General features: G+C 45.9%; 1 protein-coding gene across 3 annotated transcripts; it reads right to left on the reverse strand.

Moving 5' to 3' along the window:
* Nucleotides 1-10,903: 10,903 nt before the first annotated feature.
* On the reverse strand, nucleotides 10,904-16,050 carry LOC125507792 (nuclear transcription factor Y subunit A-7-like). Of its 3 annotated transcripts, none has more exons than XM_048672293.1 (6): nucleotides 15,835-16,050; nucleotides 15,188-15,345; nucleotides 13,850-14,004; nucleotides 12,504-12,578; nucleotides 12,130-12,294; nucleotides 10,904-11,430 (listed from the first exon to the last, which is right to left on the reverse strand). In XM_048672293.1, exons 2-6 carry the CDS (start codon nucleotides 15,213-15,215, stop codon nucleotides 11,218-11,220), a joined length of 636 nt encoding a protein of 211 aa, XP_048528250.1. In that variant the 5' UTR covers nucleotides 15,216-15,345; nucleotides 15,835-16,050; the 3' UTR covers nucleotides 10,904-11,217. The 3 variants fall into 3 exon arrangements, with proteins under 3 accessions (XP_048528250.1, XP_048528249.1, XP_048528251.1); XM_048672292.1 differs by having other exon boundaries at nucleotides 15,188-15,350; nucleotides 15,835-16,046; XM_048672294.1 differs by having other exon boundaries at nucleotides 12,504-12,575; nucleotides 15,188-15,350; nucleotides 15,835-16,044.
* Nucleotides 16,051-17,306: the final 1,256 nt, after the last annotated feature.

The following is a 17,306-nucleotide window of genomic DNA, read 5'->3' on the forward strand; positions in this document are numbered from 1 at the left end:
ATGATGTATACACCGTAAGTACGTACACCTACGAGGTGGCGCTATTTAGTACTACATGTTGATGTGACGTTGCGCTGCAACCTCCCTGGAGCATGTTCTGTACCCCCTCCCTCACTGCAGCCGCCCGCTGTCGTCGATTTGGCCGTTTCGTTGTCTGTTGCGCTACGATTTTAAACGCAGACACGTACTACGTACGTGCTCCTGCAGTATACAGATCCACGGCTAAGACGCTAAGAGCAAGTCTAGTAAAGTCCTCAAACCCCTAAAAATAACTGTTTTTATATAGTTTTCGTCGAAAAAAAACCATAAACTAAAACCCTTTAACCCTTAAACTCTTAAAAAAATTTAAAGGTCCAACCCTCAAACCCTCTCCCAATCCTCAAAAGTAAGGGTTGGGAAGCAAAACCTACCCCAATCCTCATTTAGCGGTTATCCTTACGCGGGAGGGAAAAATCCTCCCAACTCCCGCGCCCACGCCCGCGACCGCCGCTGCTAGTCGTCTCCGTGCCGACGGCCGCCCCGTCGACCTCCCGCGCGCAACGACGGCATCGTTCATGGGAATATTCCGTTATAAGGATTGAGTTTGAGGGTTCTAATTTTTGCCTTTATTTTTTAATCCGTAAAAGTGCAAAAAATATTATTTTTGGATCCTTAAAATACTAGTGAGGGTTTAAGGATTTTAATAGTAATGCTCTAAGAGCCGCGGGCAGCTGCACCTGCATGCAACATGCATGCCGTCCGTCCATGCTTTGCACGTACTCCGATATTCATGGATACACGGATCGATGCACGCCTTGGCGTGTACGTACGTACCTGCCGTCTCTCCACCTCTCTGTCTCGCCGGAGGAACGCGACGACGTAGCTCTCGCCTCGCTGCGCCGCTGCTCCGGCCAGCCGGCGAGCTTGGCACGACGCATGCATGGCATGGCATGCTGGGACGCTGTTGTCGCAGAGAATATAGGCACGCATTACGCGCGTGCATGCATGATGCATGCCGTGCTCCTGCCTGACGCAGGCAGGCGCGTGCAACAAACGGACAAGCACCTGGCATATACACCTACTGTACGTACGTGGTACCACTACCACGGCGTAGGCCTGTCTGCCGCTCTGTGGTGCATGAGGCCGGCGTCGTACATGCACGGCATGCTATGCTACGCTAGCTGCGTCCGTCTGCTGCATGGGATGCCGGCCGATGTGACGCTAGATGCACTGCGCCACGTACGTACGTATGCAGCGGCAAGCCGTTGTGGTCGATCTGCAGGCTGGCTGGCTGGCTCACGGGGCTGGTCTCGACCCCCTATACGTATATCTGTACACCCGTGCTCCTGCGGTTAACAGCACGCACGGACGGACCATTGGACGGTCGCCGCGGATCTTCTCCATCCCTCTTGTGTTTCGCCAACTAATAATAGGAGTGGTTTTTGAAGTGCAACATGCAGCCATCAGACCGAATGATTTTTGCTAGAGAAATAGCCGGAGATGTTGGTCACAATGATCATATTTTCTCATGGATCAAGCAGAAAAGGAAATTGGAGCCAAAGACCGAGAGCCAAAGAAACGGAGGGGTGTTTGTTTTCAGGGACTTTTTTGTGTAGGGACTAGAAAAAGTCCTTCTTAAAGACTTTTTTACCAAACGGAATGGACTTAAGCACTAAACTAGACATTTGAGACTAAATGAAGAAGACTCTCAAGGAGAGTCTTTTTTGGAACTTTTTCAACAATGCCCCTTCATGCATCTATTGGCCCGTCACCCTATAGTGTTGTTTGGTTGTTATTTTTCTATATACTAGGAGCAACATGGTCATTTAATAATCTATAGAAAAGGACTAGGGACTTTTTAGTCTCTGAAAACAAACAGGAAGGGACTTTTTTAAGAACTAGAGACTTTTTAATTAGGATTAGAAAAAATCCTAGAATTAAAGAACCAAACACCACCGCATCTTTCGTGGAATTTTCTCTACTTTCAGTAACCGAGGAGGGCATAGATTAGTGTAGTAGTACTCCAACTAGGAGCACTAGTAGCATCTAGCCAGTGTAGTTAATCAAGAACAGTGTCGGCCGGCCGGTGGTAGCAGCAGAAGCACAGAGCTGTCGCTACTATCCACTGCAGGGCACGTAGCGTACGGTAAACAGTAAATGCGCGGCAGTACTCACCAGCAGTAGGGATAGATTCATCGCAGGCCATACCTATCTATCTACATCTACTGCGAGCAAGTGCAGGTAGTAACTCAAACTTTGACCGTGCATGTCATGTCATGTCACGCCCTACCTATGCATGCATTCACAGCGGGTCAGGCCCGGCCACGCGTGGTGGATCTGGGCGCGTCCATCGGCCGGAGGCTTTGGCTTTGCCGTTTGGGACATTGCCCGGCCGAAGCATGCATCGGCGTTCGGCGGCATGCAGGCAGGCATGCAGGCATGCTGTGCGCCGCTGTTGCAGGACTAGGACGCCTCCTTCAATTCCATCCGTTTTGCCTCCCTTTGCCTGGCACCCCTACAGGCTGCAGGCCGATAGGCACACATGGGCGTCGATGCAGGTCGATCGAGGGTAGGCGCGCAGGGCCGGTGCTCCTACAGCCCTCCTACTCGCCATGAAGGGACGGGTCGACTGAGTCCATGCTCCCACGTCAAGAACGGACCAGCTGCATGCATCCGAGTCTCAATACGTATTTTGATCGGCGGCCACATGCACGCATGGGATTACTCGATCGAGCTAGTAAATGCGCAGTACGCCAATTAATTAAACTTGAAGGAATTTGACTTTGGACAAAGTTAGAAATTACTATCAAGTCATTTGGAACGGAGAAAATACCATATGTGACAACTATGGCGTGCTCTAAAAAATATTGAACGTGCATGTCTTGTCATGTCAAGCCGCGTGCATTTAGTGCGGACAGGCCACGCAGACGCAGGCACGCGTGGTGGTCGACCGAACGAAGGCTTTGGCTTTCCCGTTTGGAACATTGTCCAGCCCCTGCATGCCGCATGCATCGACCGAGGACGGTCTGCGTGGATACGTATGGATGCATGCATGCTGTGCGTTGCTGTGGCAGGGCTTCCTTCAATTCCATTCGTTTTGCCCCTGCCCTTTTGCCTGACCGCAGAGAGCAGAGAGGGTACAGTATAGGTGGATGGTGCAGGCCGGTGCAGCGCCTGCAGTCAGTGCGCTATGCTACTCGCATGACCAGCGGCTCCAAGCTTCCCGTTCGTCCCACTTAAAACACAAGACGCACGCAAAGTAGACCATAGGAGGAAGAAGAAATAATAAATCCTATTATCAATCGATGCGTTTTCATTCATTTTCTACGAGAATCAACATGTCACCACATTCGTTTTACATTTTTCCTAGCTCCCTGCTCGTTCCAATTCATGCACTTCAAGTTCAAAGTGCATGCCCATGGCGACGGGCGGGCTCCGGTCGGCGACGCCGTTGCGCCCCGCTCGCACCCACCGCGTGTCTGGGCCTCGGATCGATGGATATTCCCATTGGCGACGGCGACGGCCCTGTCCTCGGCGTTGGCCTCGGGAGGTGTGCGGCGGCAGCAGGGTGTCATTGTCATGGTCATGTCACCTCCTCCTCAACGAGGGCAAAAACAAAGACGTGCGCGCGGCGATCGAGAGGGGGAGGGGCACATGTCAGGCATTTCGCCGCAGCCCGCGGCCCGCGGCCGACCACGGGCGACAGCGGCCATGCCCACGCGCCACGCACCGCACGCCGGCCGGCCGGCCGCCCGGCGCGCGCTGGCGTTTTCTCTCTTTTCCTTTTGCTCCCTCCCCGCCCGCGTCTCCTGTCAGCGGCGTGCGAGCGCGAGCGGCGTAGGGGAGGGGGACGGGGGAGGACCACCCGCCGTGCGCGCGCCGCCCGGGCTCGGCAAGGAGAATATTTGGACGCGGGGCATCATGTCGCCATGGTCCTCTCGCTCTCACCCGCACCCACACACATCCTCCGCCTCTGTGTGGGGTGGGGTTTGCACCTGGTGTCCTGGTCCACGTTTTCTTTTCGGTTGGTCATGCGTGTTTTCTCCTGTTTTGTAGCAAGCGTTGGTAGGGGGCTGCCAGGGAATTTACGTAGTATGTGGCCATCGTCCTCGTGTAGTAACTTTTTCTTGAATTTTCAGCGCATAAAGTCCAAAAGTTTAGGCAGAATAAAAAAGGCCGCATGATTTGAGTTATCATGCACCCTGGGTTTGCTATTTGGAAGCAAAAGGAAAATTGGCATCCGGGTGTGTCACCCAAGAAGAACTCCTTTCTAGTCTGCATATAAGTTTTGTTTGAAGTTAAAGTACCGGGAGTCAAGTCAAGGGAGTGAAGTTGAGGGAAAAGCTCTTTCTCTCAAAGTTTGAGCACTGGCCTAAAACTGGATCAAAGATTGGAATCCGGCTACTTTGGCCTAACTTATACTAGAAAAAAAATACCGACATTCATGATATCAAATTAATATTGTTAGATTCATCGTGAAATGTAGTTCATAGTATATGATATATTTTTAATATAAATTTGATCAAACTTTATAAAGTTTAACTTGACACAATTTAATATGCAGAGTAAAAAGAATCATAGGGAGGATGAATGAATTGTAGATACACAGATGAGATGACCATTGGATTGTGAATCTAAAGTAATCTATGGATCTTTTTCTCAAAAAATTAAAAGTAATTAGTGGATTTTAATTGCATACGCCTCCTTGGGTGAAACAAGTCTCACATGCAGCCGACTCCTCTCCCTTTGTCTGCCTCTCGCAGGCGCCGGCGCCTACCCGCCTCGGCTTCGGTGGCCTTAGGGCCATGGGGACGCGGCGGATCTCGGCCCTTACCACTAGGAGGGTTCCATTTTTAGATATTTCTTTGAGTTTTGTTAGAGTTTGTGTTCTGATTAGAAAAACGAGACGGCGGCGGCTTTCTGAAAATGAAATAAAGTTCTTCCCGCTTAGACCCCGTCCTGATGGTTGATCTAGCATCATCGATGGACATGTAGAGGTGTGTCTCCGGCTGATCTATCTTTTGTGGATTTACTTGAATCTGGTCATAGTTAGTCTACGTTCATGTGTTTTTAGTTTGAATCATTCTGATCTATGCTACTTTTCATCAGCGACGGTTGTTGTTCCAGTGTGCTGGTCCTATGAAGGCTTAGCACGACAACTTCCCGATTATTTACTACAACACGTTTTGCCCGGCTCCCGCAAGGGAGGGGTGATCATGGCAGCGCGCATTCGGCTCGCTTCAATATTTGTAGTCGTCGCTAGGTGCTCTATGTATCTATATGTATTTTTTTTATTCTTTCATGTGTTCGTTCTACTGTCGTGATTGAATATGAATAGATTCAAAAAAATTCAGCAAAAAAAAAAGATATCGTCGGATTCCCCACCCTGTAGGAATTAAAAAAAAACTCTAAGAACTCATTTCTTTGCCTCAAATAGCGCCATGGAATTCTTGTTCTGTAATTAAGAATCCTATCCTCAAAATCACAAAATTGCTATGTGTCTCACCATGTTTTCTGATCTAATTATTTCGTGTTGCTTCGTTCGATTTGGTCACAGCCTCTCTTCACGTGCACATCTTCTGGTCCGGTCTGGTCTCGCAGTGCAAATCCAGTGGACTTAACTAATCATACCGCACAAAGTTTTGTGCAAACATGCATGCTCATCTCATCTCATCTCATCTGGGACAATGAGAGTTCATTAATCAAATCAAGAACCAAAACAAAACAAACCAGAGCTTTTCTGAGCGGCTCAAGTGCGTGCAGCCTGCCTGATGGGGCTAATTAGTGGGGCTCTGCCTTTGTGATATGCACAACGTACTACGTAATGGAGCACTGACAGCCCTGCCTGCCTGCCTGTCTGCCCTGGTGTTAGGGGCAACGCAATGGCATGCACCCATGAGTGAGTGAGATCAAAACCCATTTAACTAAAAGATTTTGCATCTTCTTTTCCACTGGTTATGTGCCTTGCATCCAAAGGGACACCACCAGCTCCACAAACCTAGGCTTTTATTCCATCATCACCAAAATGCGCTTCTTGGAAAGAAACGGAAAGATTTCGGCGGCGGCGAGAATGCGTGAAAAGGCATATGAAATTGTAAATCGAAAGGTAGCCGAAACGAGGCCGGAAACGACATAGTTTTTTTCTTCGAAACGGAGGCAAAAGATTTGCCTCATCGATTAATTAAGAAGAAGAAAATTACCCGGTTAATTAACGAAAAACCGGGCGAAAACCGAGAAACGACATAGTTTTGAGCTCTTTGGTTGCTGTCGCTCTACAATTGGCCCGTAGAATCTTTATTGGCACGGCGCGGAGAAATTTCCCTAAAATTACATGTTATACTGAAGATTTCAGGAGCAGTTTTAACATGGTCCCTCTTACCCCCTCTTTTCACATGAGAGGTAAGAGTATAAAATAGATCTTAGCCGTTGATCTCATCAATGAATGGCTTGATTGACTCTTACCTTCTTACCTCACATGTAAAAAAAGAGGTAAGAGGGACCATGTTAAAATTTGCCAGATTTCAGATATCAAACAGTGTTTTAGTACTCAACAGTTGTACTATATAACAGTTGTAGTATCTGTAGATCATGCATTAGTACCTGTGAAACTTCTTGGCACATTGTCATGTCACAAAACATTTTTGACAGAATAACTGATGCTCACAAGGTTGGTACTACTACTGCCCCTCTTGTCAGATAGATACAGTTTGCAATCAATTCAGATCTGAATAAATTTCCTTTGCTGTTTCAATACAAACAAGGAGCGTACGCACGCAGTCGCCACTGTCCATCAGCCCCTGTCCCCATCAGCCTAGGTAGGTTATTGATTCACAGAGTCACAGAGGAAGCTTGCCATGTTCCTCTTTCTCTTTGGCATTTACACACACCAGCCACACTTGAATGCTACTAAAAACAGAGCCACAGTACCACCACCACCACAAAACCCTAACAGGCTGCCCTTGCATGAAAGAAGGATCTAGGATGAAACAGCTGAAAGGAATCCATGGATCCTCTCCTGCTCACAAGTTTCCTTTCTTTCTTTCTTTCACCACTGAGGAAAGAAAGAAACTTGCAATCTGCTCTCCCTTCCAGCTGCAAGAAAGGTGGTGGATGTGCATTCATTCAAATGCAGCTCCAAAAATGCCAAACATGATCTAGGGGCCAAGATTTGCTCCTTGCATGCATGCATCAGCACCAAGCTGGAAAAAGACCTAGGATGAAATAATTTCCTGGGAAAGTGGGTGTGCCCTGGCTGCTGCTTCAGGGTGGCAGGCAGTAAAAGCTGATGGTTGGATGGATGCAAGCAAGCAAAGATCCTGCTGCATTTAAGCACCTGGTGCAGTTAATGGGCTTGATGATCATTAGGTGTGTGGAGTGTGGATTGGTTGGCTGGAGGCATCTAAGCCCAAGTGCCTGTGCTGGGTTTGATATGGCAAGCTACTGGCTGGCTTCAGAGCTTTCCTTGCTGCATGACTGACTGACACAGTGCATTCAATGGGCTGTCATTGCTGCTTGCTCCAGGCATTACATGCTAGTGTGGCTGCTCTTGTGATGGTAGCAGTACTGATTAACATCTGATTAATCACCTGTGGTTTTGAGTTTAGGATGGATTCATGATCAAGACATGCATGCATGTAGCATATAAATTGACTGGAGTTCAGTTTCAACTGCTTACTTTTTAACCATCAAATGGAGTTTGTGTGTGTTGTCATATTCAGATTCAGCTACACTATCACTTTCACACTCTGAATTCTTGAGAAATCATGTGTTACTTTTCGATGACCAGCTTTCCTTAGAGGATAGTAACAAAAAGGAGAGACTAGACTAAGTGGCATAAAAATAAGAGCAAAAAAGAAAAGAAAGGCTGAGCATTTCTGCCCCTCACAACATCACAAGCACAGCTTTCCAAAGTCCAAACCCAGAGCAAAAGCAATCTTGTCAAGATCATGCAACCAAACTCCATTTGATCACATTTCAGTGTGTTGTGCTGATCTATCACAAAACATCTACTAAGCTGTAGTGGTGTGCTATCCATCTATCACACTATCACAGGCTTAACCCCCCTAAAAACCCTAGCAGGACCCCTACTTTGTGGTGAAAGCCACTTTCTTGGCATGAGGAGAGGAGGGGGGGCACCAACCATCACTTTCCAATAAAAACCCTTTCTTTCCATCCCTTCCATGGGTGACAAGTGAGAGTGCTGGCCACCCATCTCCCTTCACTCCCAAGCTTGTCATTGTCTTTTTCACATTCAAAAAAGAGAGGGAGAGCGTGTGTTTTAGAGAGAGAAAGGGTTTTAGAGAGGGCACAAAAGCACAGCACTTTTCTGCATTCTTGAGGGCATGCTTGTTTGTTCTCTTTTCTTTTCTCTCCTAGGGTTGACATGCACAACATGCCATTGCATATTTTGTGCTTTTTCCATGACACATTCTTGCAAGATTGTCTCTCATGGTTGGGGACAATCATACATGCTCTTCTGATCGCCGGTGCCAGACATACTCGTATGTCATGTCGCTTTTGTGCATATGCTTTTGGTTTGCAATGGGGGCCATCAAAAGGGGCAGCCATCCTATCTAGGGCCAAAGCCACAAGAACACCAGAGGAATGCAAGGATTGACATGACTTGTGTGAGATGTGTCTGTACTTATTACTCAATTAGCTACCACACATCAATGAGAACTAGCTTTGTCTGGTGACTTAATCTGCATTAGTGCATTGTGATTAACTGTAAGCTGCTTGGTGTCATCCTTGACAAGTAGAAGATCATCATGGGTACTTGGTAGTGTATGCCTGTTGGAACTGTAGTAGGTGCAAATGCAGTGAAAGAACATGGCAACCATGAACATGGAACTTTATTGTGGTGTGATGCATGTTGCAAGAAAAGAACAAGAATAGAAACCATATAGCAGAACAATTAATGGGTCATGATGGACACTGGGAGAGGGTGTGAGGTCAATGGGCCTGAAGCCGAAGGCCAGCTCTCTGCCTGCCTTGCACCAATGTGCTGAGGCTGTGTGTGTATGTGCACCCCTGCTTACCTTGTCTCCCCTGCCATTGCCATCATAAGGGCTCATGTCACTTTTCCCATGCCTAGCTCTGCCCCCATGCCCCCCTCTTGCTCTCTCTCCTCACCTCCTTCCAAACATTCCTAGAGAGAGAGGGAGAGAGATCTAGAGGAAGATGCATGGCATGGTGACATGGTGTGGTGTGGTGCAGTGCAGTGCAACAACGCCCTTTGAGGAGGAATGGGGCCTGGTTTTGTAGTGCAAGCAAAGCATGTCAAGAATCCCTTTAACTGTTCATCAGGGAGCTCATGCATGCTGTTATTTATTCTTTTTCTTCTCTTCCAATGGTGTTATCTTCTTCCTTTTGGAGAGGGTTTGTACAGTGTTATCTTGCTTCAGTGTGACACTGGCAAGACTCACCACACTGTTCCATGAGAAATCAGCAATTAAAAGACCATATCTTGATTCAGTGAGACACTTGCAACTCATTGCACACACTTGGACAAATTCCAGCGCAAAAAAAATGCATGAGAACCTGAGCTCATGCATGTACTACAATGATTAATTGGCACCCAAATTAAGCATGTTTTAAAAATCTTAAAAGATGAATCTACTACTGCTTAACCAGCCATACATATATATTGGCATGTTGCATGGGCTAATGATTAAAGATTTGACCTGAGAAGATTTCATGCTTAGACTAAATGCATGCGGGGGCGCATGATTAGTGTCGGGACACGCAGTACTTACATGGGACTAGACTATGCATTTTCATATGGGCATGTTTAATTAAGATGTAACAGGAATCCTATGTGTGTGTGAGCTAGGTTGCTTTGCTTTTCCTATGAGCAGTCTAGAATATATATCTTAATTAGTGGCTTGTGGGCTAAGGGTGAAGTACGGTGACGTGGCAGCCCGTGTCTGGCCATTGGTGAGCACCTGACATAATAACAGAGTGCTGCCTAAGCTAATCACCTGGGCCAGTGCAACTGATTGAGTGTCATGCAGATGCAGGCATGTTCCAGTTCAGAACTTCAGATGGTGACCTAATTAGACCACATCTGCATGCCTGTTGCCAAGGAAAGAGAGGCCATGATTTTGTTACTAACACTGTCTATATTTACTTCTTAATTTACAGCACGGTCATCTCTCCCTCTCGAGAGAAATGTTTTTACTGTCGCATCCGCAGCACCAAGACAGTGACGTTGGAGCGTGGAGATGCTCTTTGCTTCTCTTCTTTTCTGCTTCTTTTGCAAGCAAAAAAAAGGTGTCGTGTGCTCGTGCAACAAAGGATGTACCCCAACAGTAGTATATGCTTCAGTCAGTGTTCTCGAGAAAGCCTCTATATTCTTCTTGGTAACAGTAACTGTTAACTTCCATCTTATCGAGGGAAAAAAGTCATGATTCAAATGTTCATGTGATGACAGTATGATTCCAATGTCCAGGAGAGGGGAAAAGAAAGTAAGGAGCGTTCGGCAATCCACTAGCTCCCTCGAATTTAAGGATCAGAGTAACTCCACCTGCTCCCGGAGCAGAGGGCCGAACAGGGACTCCGAGCAGAGGCAATCCACTATGCTCTTTATTTGAGTCATCTATTTTGTAATGGAGGGAGTAGTTCTTAAGGCCTGACTGACCTTCTCTACCAGGGTCCAAATGTGTTCACGGCAGTCCACTCTGATAATCATCAGGCAACTGAACTCAATGGACAACATATATACCAGAGAGATGCAAACATCTTATCACGAGGCTCCGAATCATGCAGGGAAACAACATCCAACCAAAACATGAGAGCATCATTTGCAGCGGATGCAATCAAGGGCAAAGAAAGATGCAGGCGAAGCTATTATGTATACCCAGATTTTATTTTCTGCACCGCGAATGAGGATGCAGCACAGCTAAGAGACCAATCCACACCAAAGGAAACAATGTAGCACTATTATACTTCTTTCATAAGCCACTACAAAAGCCTCCTGACCGAACCCGAGGATAAACCCCGGAACACAAAAACCACAAAAAAATCTACTCATTGTACAGAATGTAGAAACCAAACCGAGCAAACACGGACCAATGCTGCCAAAAAAAAAAAAACGGTCGATACGTCTATCACTACTATAGAGCAGAGCGGATATATCCTACGGCACCTGCCAGCGCGATTCTCTCTTGCTCACTAGCATATATATACTGTACAAAACTGTTGGCATGGATCGTCGCGTCCGGCGGACTTCTAGCCATCTCATTCATGGTTTCCCGACTTATCGGCTGAAGTTGCACCTTTGGGAGATTGGGAGGATTGGCCACTGCTGCGGGGTGCAACGCCATTCTGCTTGTCTTTGGAGCTGGAATCGGAATGCTCTTCATTGTCGTCTGACTTTGCGTTAAGAAACCGACCTCCAGCTCCCCTGGCCCTTTTCAAGGCATGTTGATGCCGCGACTCGTGGAGATATGGCTGCACAATGGAGGCACATGTCAATTTTCGTTAACAACATACAGAAAGAGGACACAACGAAGCAAAACCTTGACAATCAAAGAATAAACATTAGCATAATCATCCCACATGCTACCCAAGAATAAGAACTGTAAGCAAATTGGCACTGGCAACATTGTATATGGTTCATGCATGTCCTAAATGAGCTTTTGCAGATAATGCCAACACCAGTCTCTCTGTCGAGGTTAAAAACTGAGAACTCAGACATTCAAGTACCACGAAATTGAAATTTATGTGTTGCCTTTTACTACATTGCGACTAATGAATTCAATTCGCTCCAGCTTAGTAACTACCCAGATGAACAAAGGAAGCACAAATCTGCCTTCATCCATATTAGAAATTGTCAAAGTGTAGCAGCTGACTTCTATTCCCAAATCCTTGCTATTTTTATGTTGGCACTGATAACTTGGTGTATTGAAATACAGATATAGCAGAAGAATGAAATGACGTTCACCCTACGATAGTAAAAACGTGGTGCAGATCGATCTTCAGAGTGGAGGTAGGGTATGTAGAATGGAGAATTCACTTGATTATTTTGCCCTATCTGTTGTGCACTTGTGCTTCCGACCAACTCTTAACTATACTGAAGCATCAGAAACAGAAACATCTAATTAAAAACTTCAAGTTATACAGTACGTAAATACGCTTATAGGCATTTACCTTGCGGCCCTTGATAAGCTTCCTTTCTGACTCTGCTTTAGCCCGAGATTGGCGCCGCCTTAATATGGCATTATATTGCTTTGCGTTCACATACACAGGCTCTTCAATTGCATCAGTAGGCAATGGTATTGCGGCTGCATGCATTCCGACCATTGGTGGGTGCATCTGAAGAACACACCAGTTTGATGAGCTGAACTAGTTTGAATAGAGTAACAATAGTATAGCAAGGTCTACGATCATGCAAAGTTACTTTTCACTTGCTAAGAACCAGGACGGCTATGTAGGCATATTCAATGTAGGCCTAGACATACCAACCACAGGTATACTTGTGGCCTATACTAGGGATATTGCTATACCATGTAGCAAGGGCTTACCATAGGTTGTCCACCATAGGCCGCATAAAGGCTTCCATAGAATGGATCGACAGTTGGGTAAGCAATTTGACCCTGCTGAGCAGAAAATGTGGGATTAGCCAACAAATTTCGCACAATAACTCCAGCATCATGCATGAAATACAATAAAAATCCATAACAAGAAAGCAATAGAAGGAAGAGGCAACAATCTGTCCAGGGAAGGCATGGGAATTTGCTCAATTAGAACAAATGGCAGCGCTTTTTAACACATTCAGTCTACATTTCAAAAAAATAATAAGTTGCTTTAACCATACAAAGAAATCTTCTAAACCAAAATATTAAAGCTAGAAGCAGAGAGGAATATATTAGGATGCAGAAGAGGTAGCGAGAAATTGATGCAACAGGCAAGTAGTTTTATGTGATCGGTGAGCTGACATGGGCAATCAGTATGACAAGGAAATGTGATATGCGAACTGTGGCATTGGATATAGGGTCTGTCTAGGACACATCTAAGCTGATTTCCACTCTGTTTGTGGTCTATTTTTTGTCCTAGTTTTTTTTTGGTTTCTTGTTGCTGCATTATATATTTGTGGGAGCTTAGATGTGACATTCTTAAAAAACATCTAGATGTGAATTAGACAAACTGTTGGATATAATCAACATTGCACGTCTAATTAAGAATTTAGCAAAATAGTCTGCCTTAAAAGGAAAGAAAATCTCATATATCACCTCAACGAGAAGGAAATGATGCAGTTTAACCTAACCATTGTTTCTAAAAAAAGTTTAACCTAATCATTTTTTACAAGTTTTGACCTCAATATCGTCTAATATTATTGGACGCTGATAAGTCCCGAAAGTTCGGGATTTGCCCATGGCAAATCGAACGTTTTCTGTGGCAATTTATATACGCAAGAGATGGCAAGTGTAGTTGGTGGCAATTCCACCCTCAGTTTGTTTTTTCCAGGAAATTGCCGCGCTTGTCAACTGAACTTGCCATCCTCGTGTCAACTAAAGTTGCCATAAAAAACGTTCGATTTGCCATGGGCAAATCCCGAACGTTCAGGATTTATCATTTCTTATTAATGTTGATTTAATGTGCTTCAACCAGGAAAAAAATATTACACTGATGCCTATCAATATAATGTGGAACAGGTAGTCAGGCAGAAGAATACATACTGAACGACCAACCCATAGTGATTCTTATGGGTATCCATTACACTGCTCCAACTAATACAACTAATACTATGACCAATCCTTGATCTTTCTTTAAACGAGGGCTCAGTGGAAGACATTACAATCTGAGAAGTGTACAGGGGTGGTCGTACCAATCAATAAAGAAGAAAAATGGGAGGTTACAGGTTTCATACCATTGCATGGCAAGCTTCCTGGTGGCCATAGGGTGTGACATAATCTGTGGAAGGTGTTGCCACCATTGCCTGACTACCTATACTAGTAGCTGGGGCCTCTTCCTGGTTCCCTTGAGCGGCAGCTTGCTTCTGCTGCTCATCAGCTCTATGATCACCTGCACGAGAAATTGTTGCATAAAAATGAGACAGGCATAGTTGATTGGATCTCCTTGTATGTTTAATAAAAATGGAACGACTGGGAATTTAAGGTGTAGATATTATCAACATGTCAACATTTATGGAATGTGGCAACTGATATCGATGCAAATACTGCAGAATAATATCAACAGATAAGGAATGAAATCCTAGCATGTCCAGTAATCTTATCAGCTATTAGACATGACAGCTGGTATACTACCGTGTAATGCTACACAATTCAGTGCTGGTACACAACTACAAATACAATATCCCAATTCCCACGTATACCAAAGCTCCAATTCCATGAGCCAAGAGTCATAAAAAGCATCACAATTATGGTCAAAATTCCAATGGCACACTGCCCTGCCTAGTAACTACTACTGCTACGGTTCAAAATTGACATGGCAAAGAACTGGGTGACAAAAGCTACAAAGCATGGACAAAACTCCACACACGCTCGCCACGGAAGGAACGCTGCTCGCAATCGGAAACGGCATCACCGCTGCTGCCCCCTGGATTCGACGCCGCCGCCTGGACTCGACCTCCCGACGGCACCACGCTCGAGCAGATAACCCCAGCAGCCTCTCCTCAATCTCTTCCTCTCTTTGCTTGATTTCTTGCTGTTGAGTTGCTGCTGCTTGCTTCCCCATGCAGCCATGCCATTGCTGCTTGCTCTTGAGCTGCTGCTCACTTGCATGCTGGTGCCTGGTGCTGCTGTTTTGATTGTTGCTTGATGTTAGGGAGCATGGCGTCTCAGAGCGCCACCGCCAGTAGCGAATCGTCCATGGGTGAGGGTGAAAGTTATACCTGCATCCTCTGCTGCATGTCTTCTCCAGTCTCTACTCTCTAATAGACTAATACTAGCATTTGATGTATTTTGCAAGTTGCAACGGCATGGGTCTAGAGGATCAATTAATTCAGCCGTTGAGCACTTGAAAAGGAGACAACAGATGGAAATGGGGCAGTATTCTGATCTCATCTCTGTTTCTCCCCTTTTTTTTCCACTCTATATTACAGGGCATGTTTTAACTTTTTATATATATACTTGACGTATCCCCGAATGGCTGCTACTGGAAAATGACGTATCCCGTGTACCCTTATGCGTATCGCCGTGTCCGTGTCTCCATATCCGTATGCATGCTTTTTAAGACAGAACCATACCTGAAACACCGTCGGCGACAGAAGTCATGGTTTGTTACTTTCCGAGGCGAAGCGCAACTAGTGTCAAGCTCGGCAAAAAGACACGGCACTCAAGACCTTCATTCCATGCCGCAGTAGATAAGCACACCGATATCTTCTCCGAGACCAAACTGCAACGGCTGTCCTGAAACGGGAAACAGGAAAAAATTAAAGAAAACTGAGCTTCTAGCAAGACCCCACTACAGCTTATTTCTGTTTATTTATCCCCCACAAAATAAAAGCTTCTTTCTGTTTATGGCCACTGAAGCCACGGCAACAAGGCGACCTATGTATACATACAGGAAGCCAATTGTGCGACACCGCATCAGTGAATTGAGATTTGAAAACCACTACTGCGAAGGTACTACTACTACTACAAGGCTCGCGTCCGCGATCGATGCCCCACGCCATGACTGAATTCCGCAGCAAGCAAAGAGCACAATCAATCCACCGCAGACACATGGGCAGGGGTGGGGGCAAGGGTTCAGTCAGTTGAACCCCCAATTGTTCCCAAAACAAGCCGCTAACCACTACTCCGCCGCGCGGCAAGCGAATCCGCGACACAGATGATGGGACGACAATACTTGGACGGCCGGAGCGGGGCTAGGGTTCGTCGCGGCGGCGCTTACCAGCGGGAGGGGTCGAGTTCGGGCCCGGGCGGATCCCCTCCGCGCGGAGGAGGGCGACGGCGACGGCGGCGGCGGGGACGAAGGGGCGAGCGGGCGAGAGAATTCCCTGGCGCGCTTAGGTGGAGAGTGGGCGTGTACGGCGGAGAGGGGTCGACGACGACGTCGCGAAAGAGAGGGGAGTGGGGAGGTGGAGAGAGGATAAGAGGGTATTCTCGATTTTCTCAGGGGTGTTTTCGTATATGTATCGGCGACTGGATGGATGGATGTGGACGGATGGAAACCAAAGGAAACTTCCGGGTGCTTGTTGCAGCCATTGAACCGAACCTTCCAAACTGACACCTGCTCTCGGTAAACCCTTTGGGTTTGTTCAGTGGTCAATTGGTCATCAAGGTTTTTGTTTAAAACTTTAATAGCCTGATCTTTTTTATTGCATATATGATGAGTTTTTATTTTGAGACAGAAAAACTACCATCACATGTAAAGATATCTTATAGAATTAGTTGGTGGTGGTTTACATACACCCGACGAAACCAACACGGCAAACAACCCCGTCACACGTAAATATGTTTATTGTTGTAGGTGAGTTGATGGTGGTTCAACTTTGTCTTTTTTTGACGGGGGAGATGAACCACGAGTGGGTCACACAAGACACCAGGGCGTGCCTCGTGGCTCTTCCCCCCTCCCATGAAGCTTTAGTGCATCTTTTATTTCAAAAAAACCGTCAAAAAGTTTCGCTGCATTTGAAGAATTTTGATTCCTACACACAAAAATACACCACTGTAGTTCTGCTGAAAACAGCGTCAGTCCGAGTTAGTTTCATCCAAATCATATCAAAACCATATAAAATTGTTGTAAACATGGCATGAATACTTCATAAATTATAGATACATTGGAGACGTATCAGCATCCCCAAGCTTAATTCCTACTCGTCTTCGAGTAGGTAAATGATAAAAGAAATAATTTATGAAGTGTGAATGCGCATAGTGCATAAGTTTGATCAATGACACTCCATCCATTTTTGTATACAAGGCCACAAACTCATATTACAGGTACCAAGGTAAAAATCAATGCTATGTTTAAGAGCATGGTTAATAGTATAGCCAGCTGCTGGCTATAAGCCAGTGTCATGTCATTTACAGCCCATCTTTTAGCCAATATGTATAATAGTAGATCAAAAGAATGTACTACTTTTTTATTATGTGGCCCACCTTTCATTCTCACAAAGTGCCTAGGAGCACGTGCTAGAGCTGGCTCTTCACGAAGAGCCTGCTTACCTTCTCTCTCCTCTTCTTTTTCCTCCAACTAAGCAGAAATATACTAGTTTATTCCTTATAGCCCGCTAACTCAGCTCTATTGTACTTGCTCAAGTCAATGTTGCAAGCTGGCTTGTCACCTTGTTTGTCGTGTTAATTAATGTGTTTTTCTCTCCCACATACAACAAGCCAACCCTCTTACTCCTCATTGATTAATAA

The sequence above is a fragment of the Triticum urartu genome, chromosome 5, assembly GCF_003073215.2.
Source record: "Triticum urartu cultivar G1812 chromosome 5, Tu2.1, whole genome shotgun sequence".
Classification (NCBI taxonomy): Eukaryota; Viridiplantae; Streptophyta; class Magnoliopsida; order Poales; family Poaceae; genus Triticum; species Triticum urartu.

What these genes read in the sequence shown, in the direction of transcription:
- LOC125507792 (XM_048672293.1), bottom strand. Translation starts at nt 15,215, where the DNA reads ATGACTTCTGTCGCCGACGGTGTTTCAG. An exon ending in AGGAAGCTTGCCATGCAATG is followed by an intron (nt 12,579 to 13,849) that starts GTATGAAACCTG and finishes TTTTCTGCTCAG; the next exon opens with CAGGGTCAAATTGCTTACCC. An exon ending in CCTATGGTGGACAACCTATG is followed by an intron (nt 12,295 to 12,503) that starts GTAAGCCCTTGC and finishes TGTGTTCTTCAG; the next exon opens with ATGCACCCACCAATGGTCGG.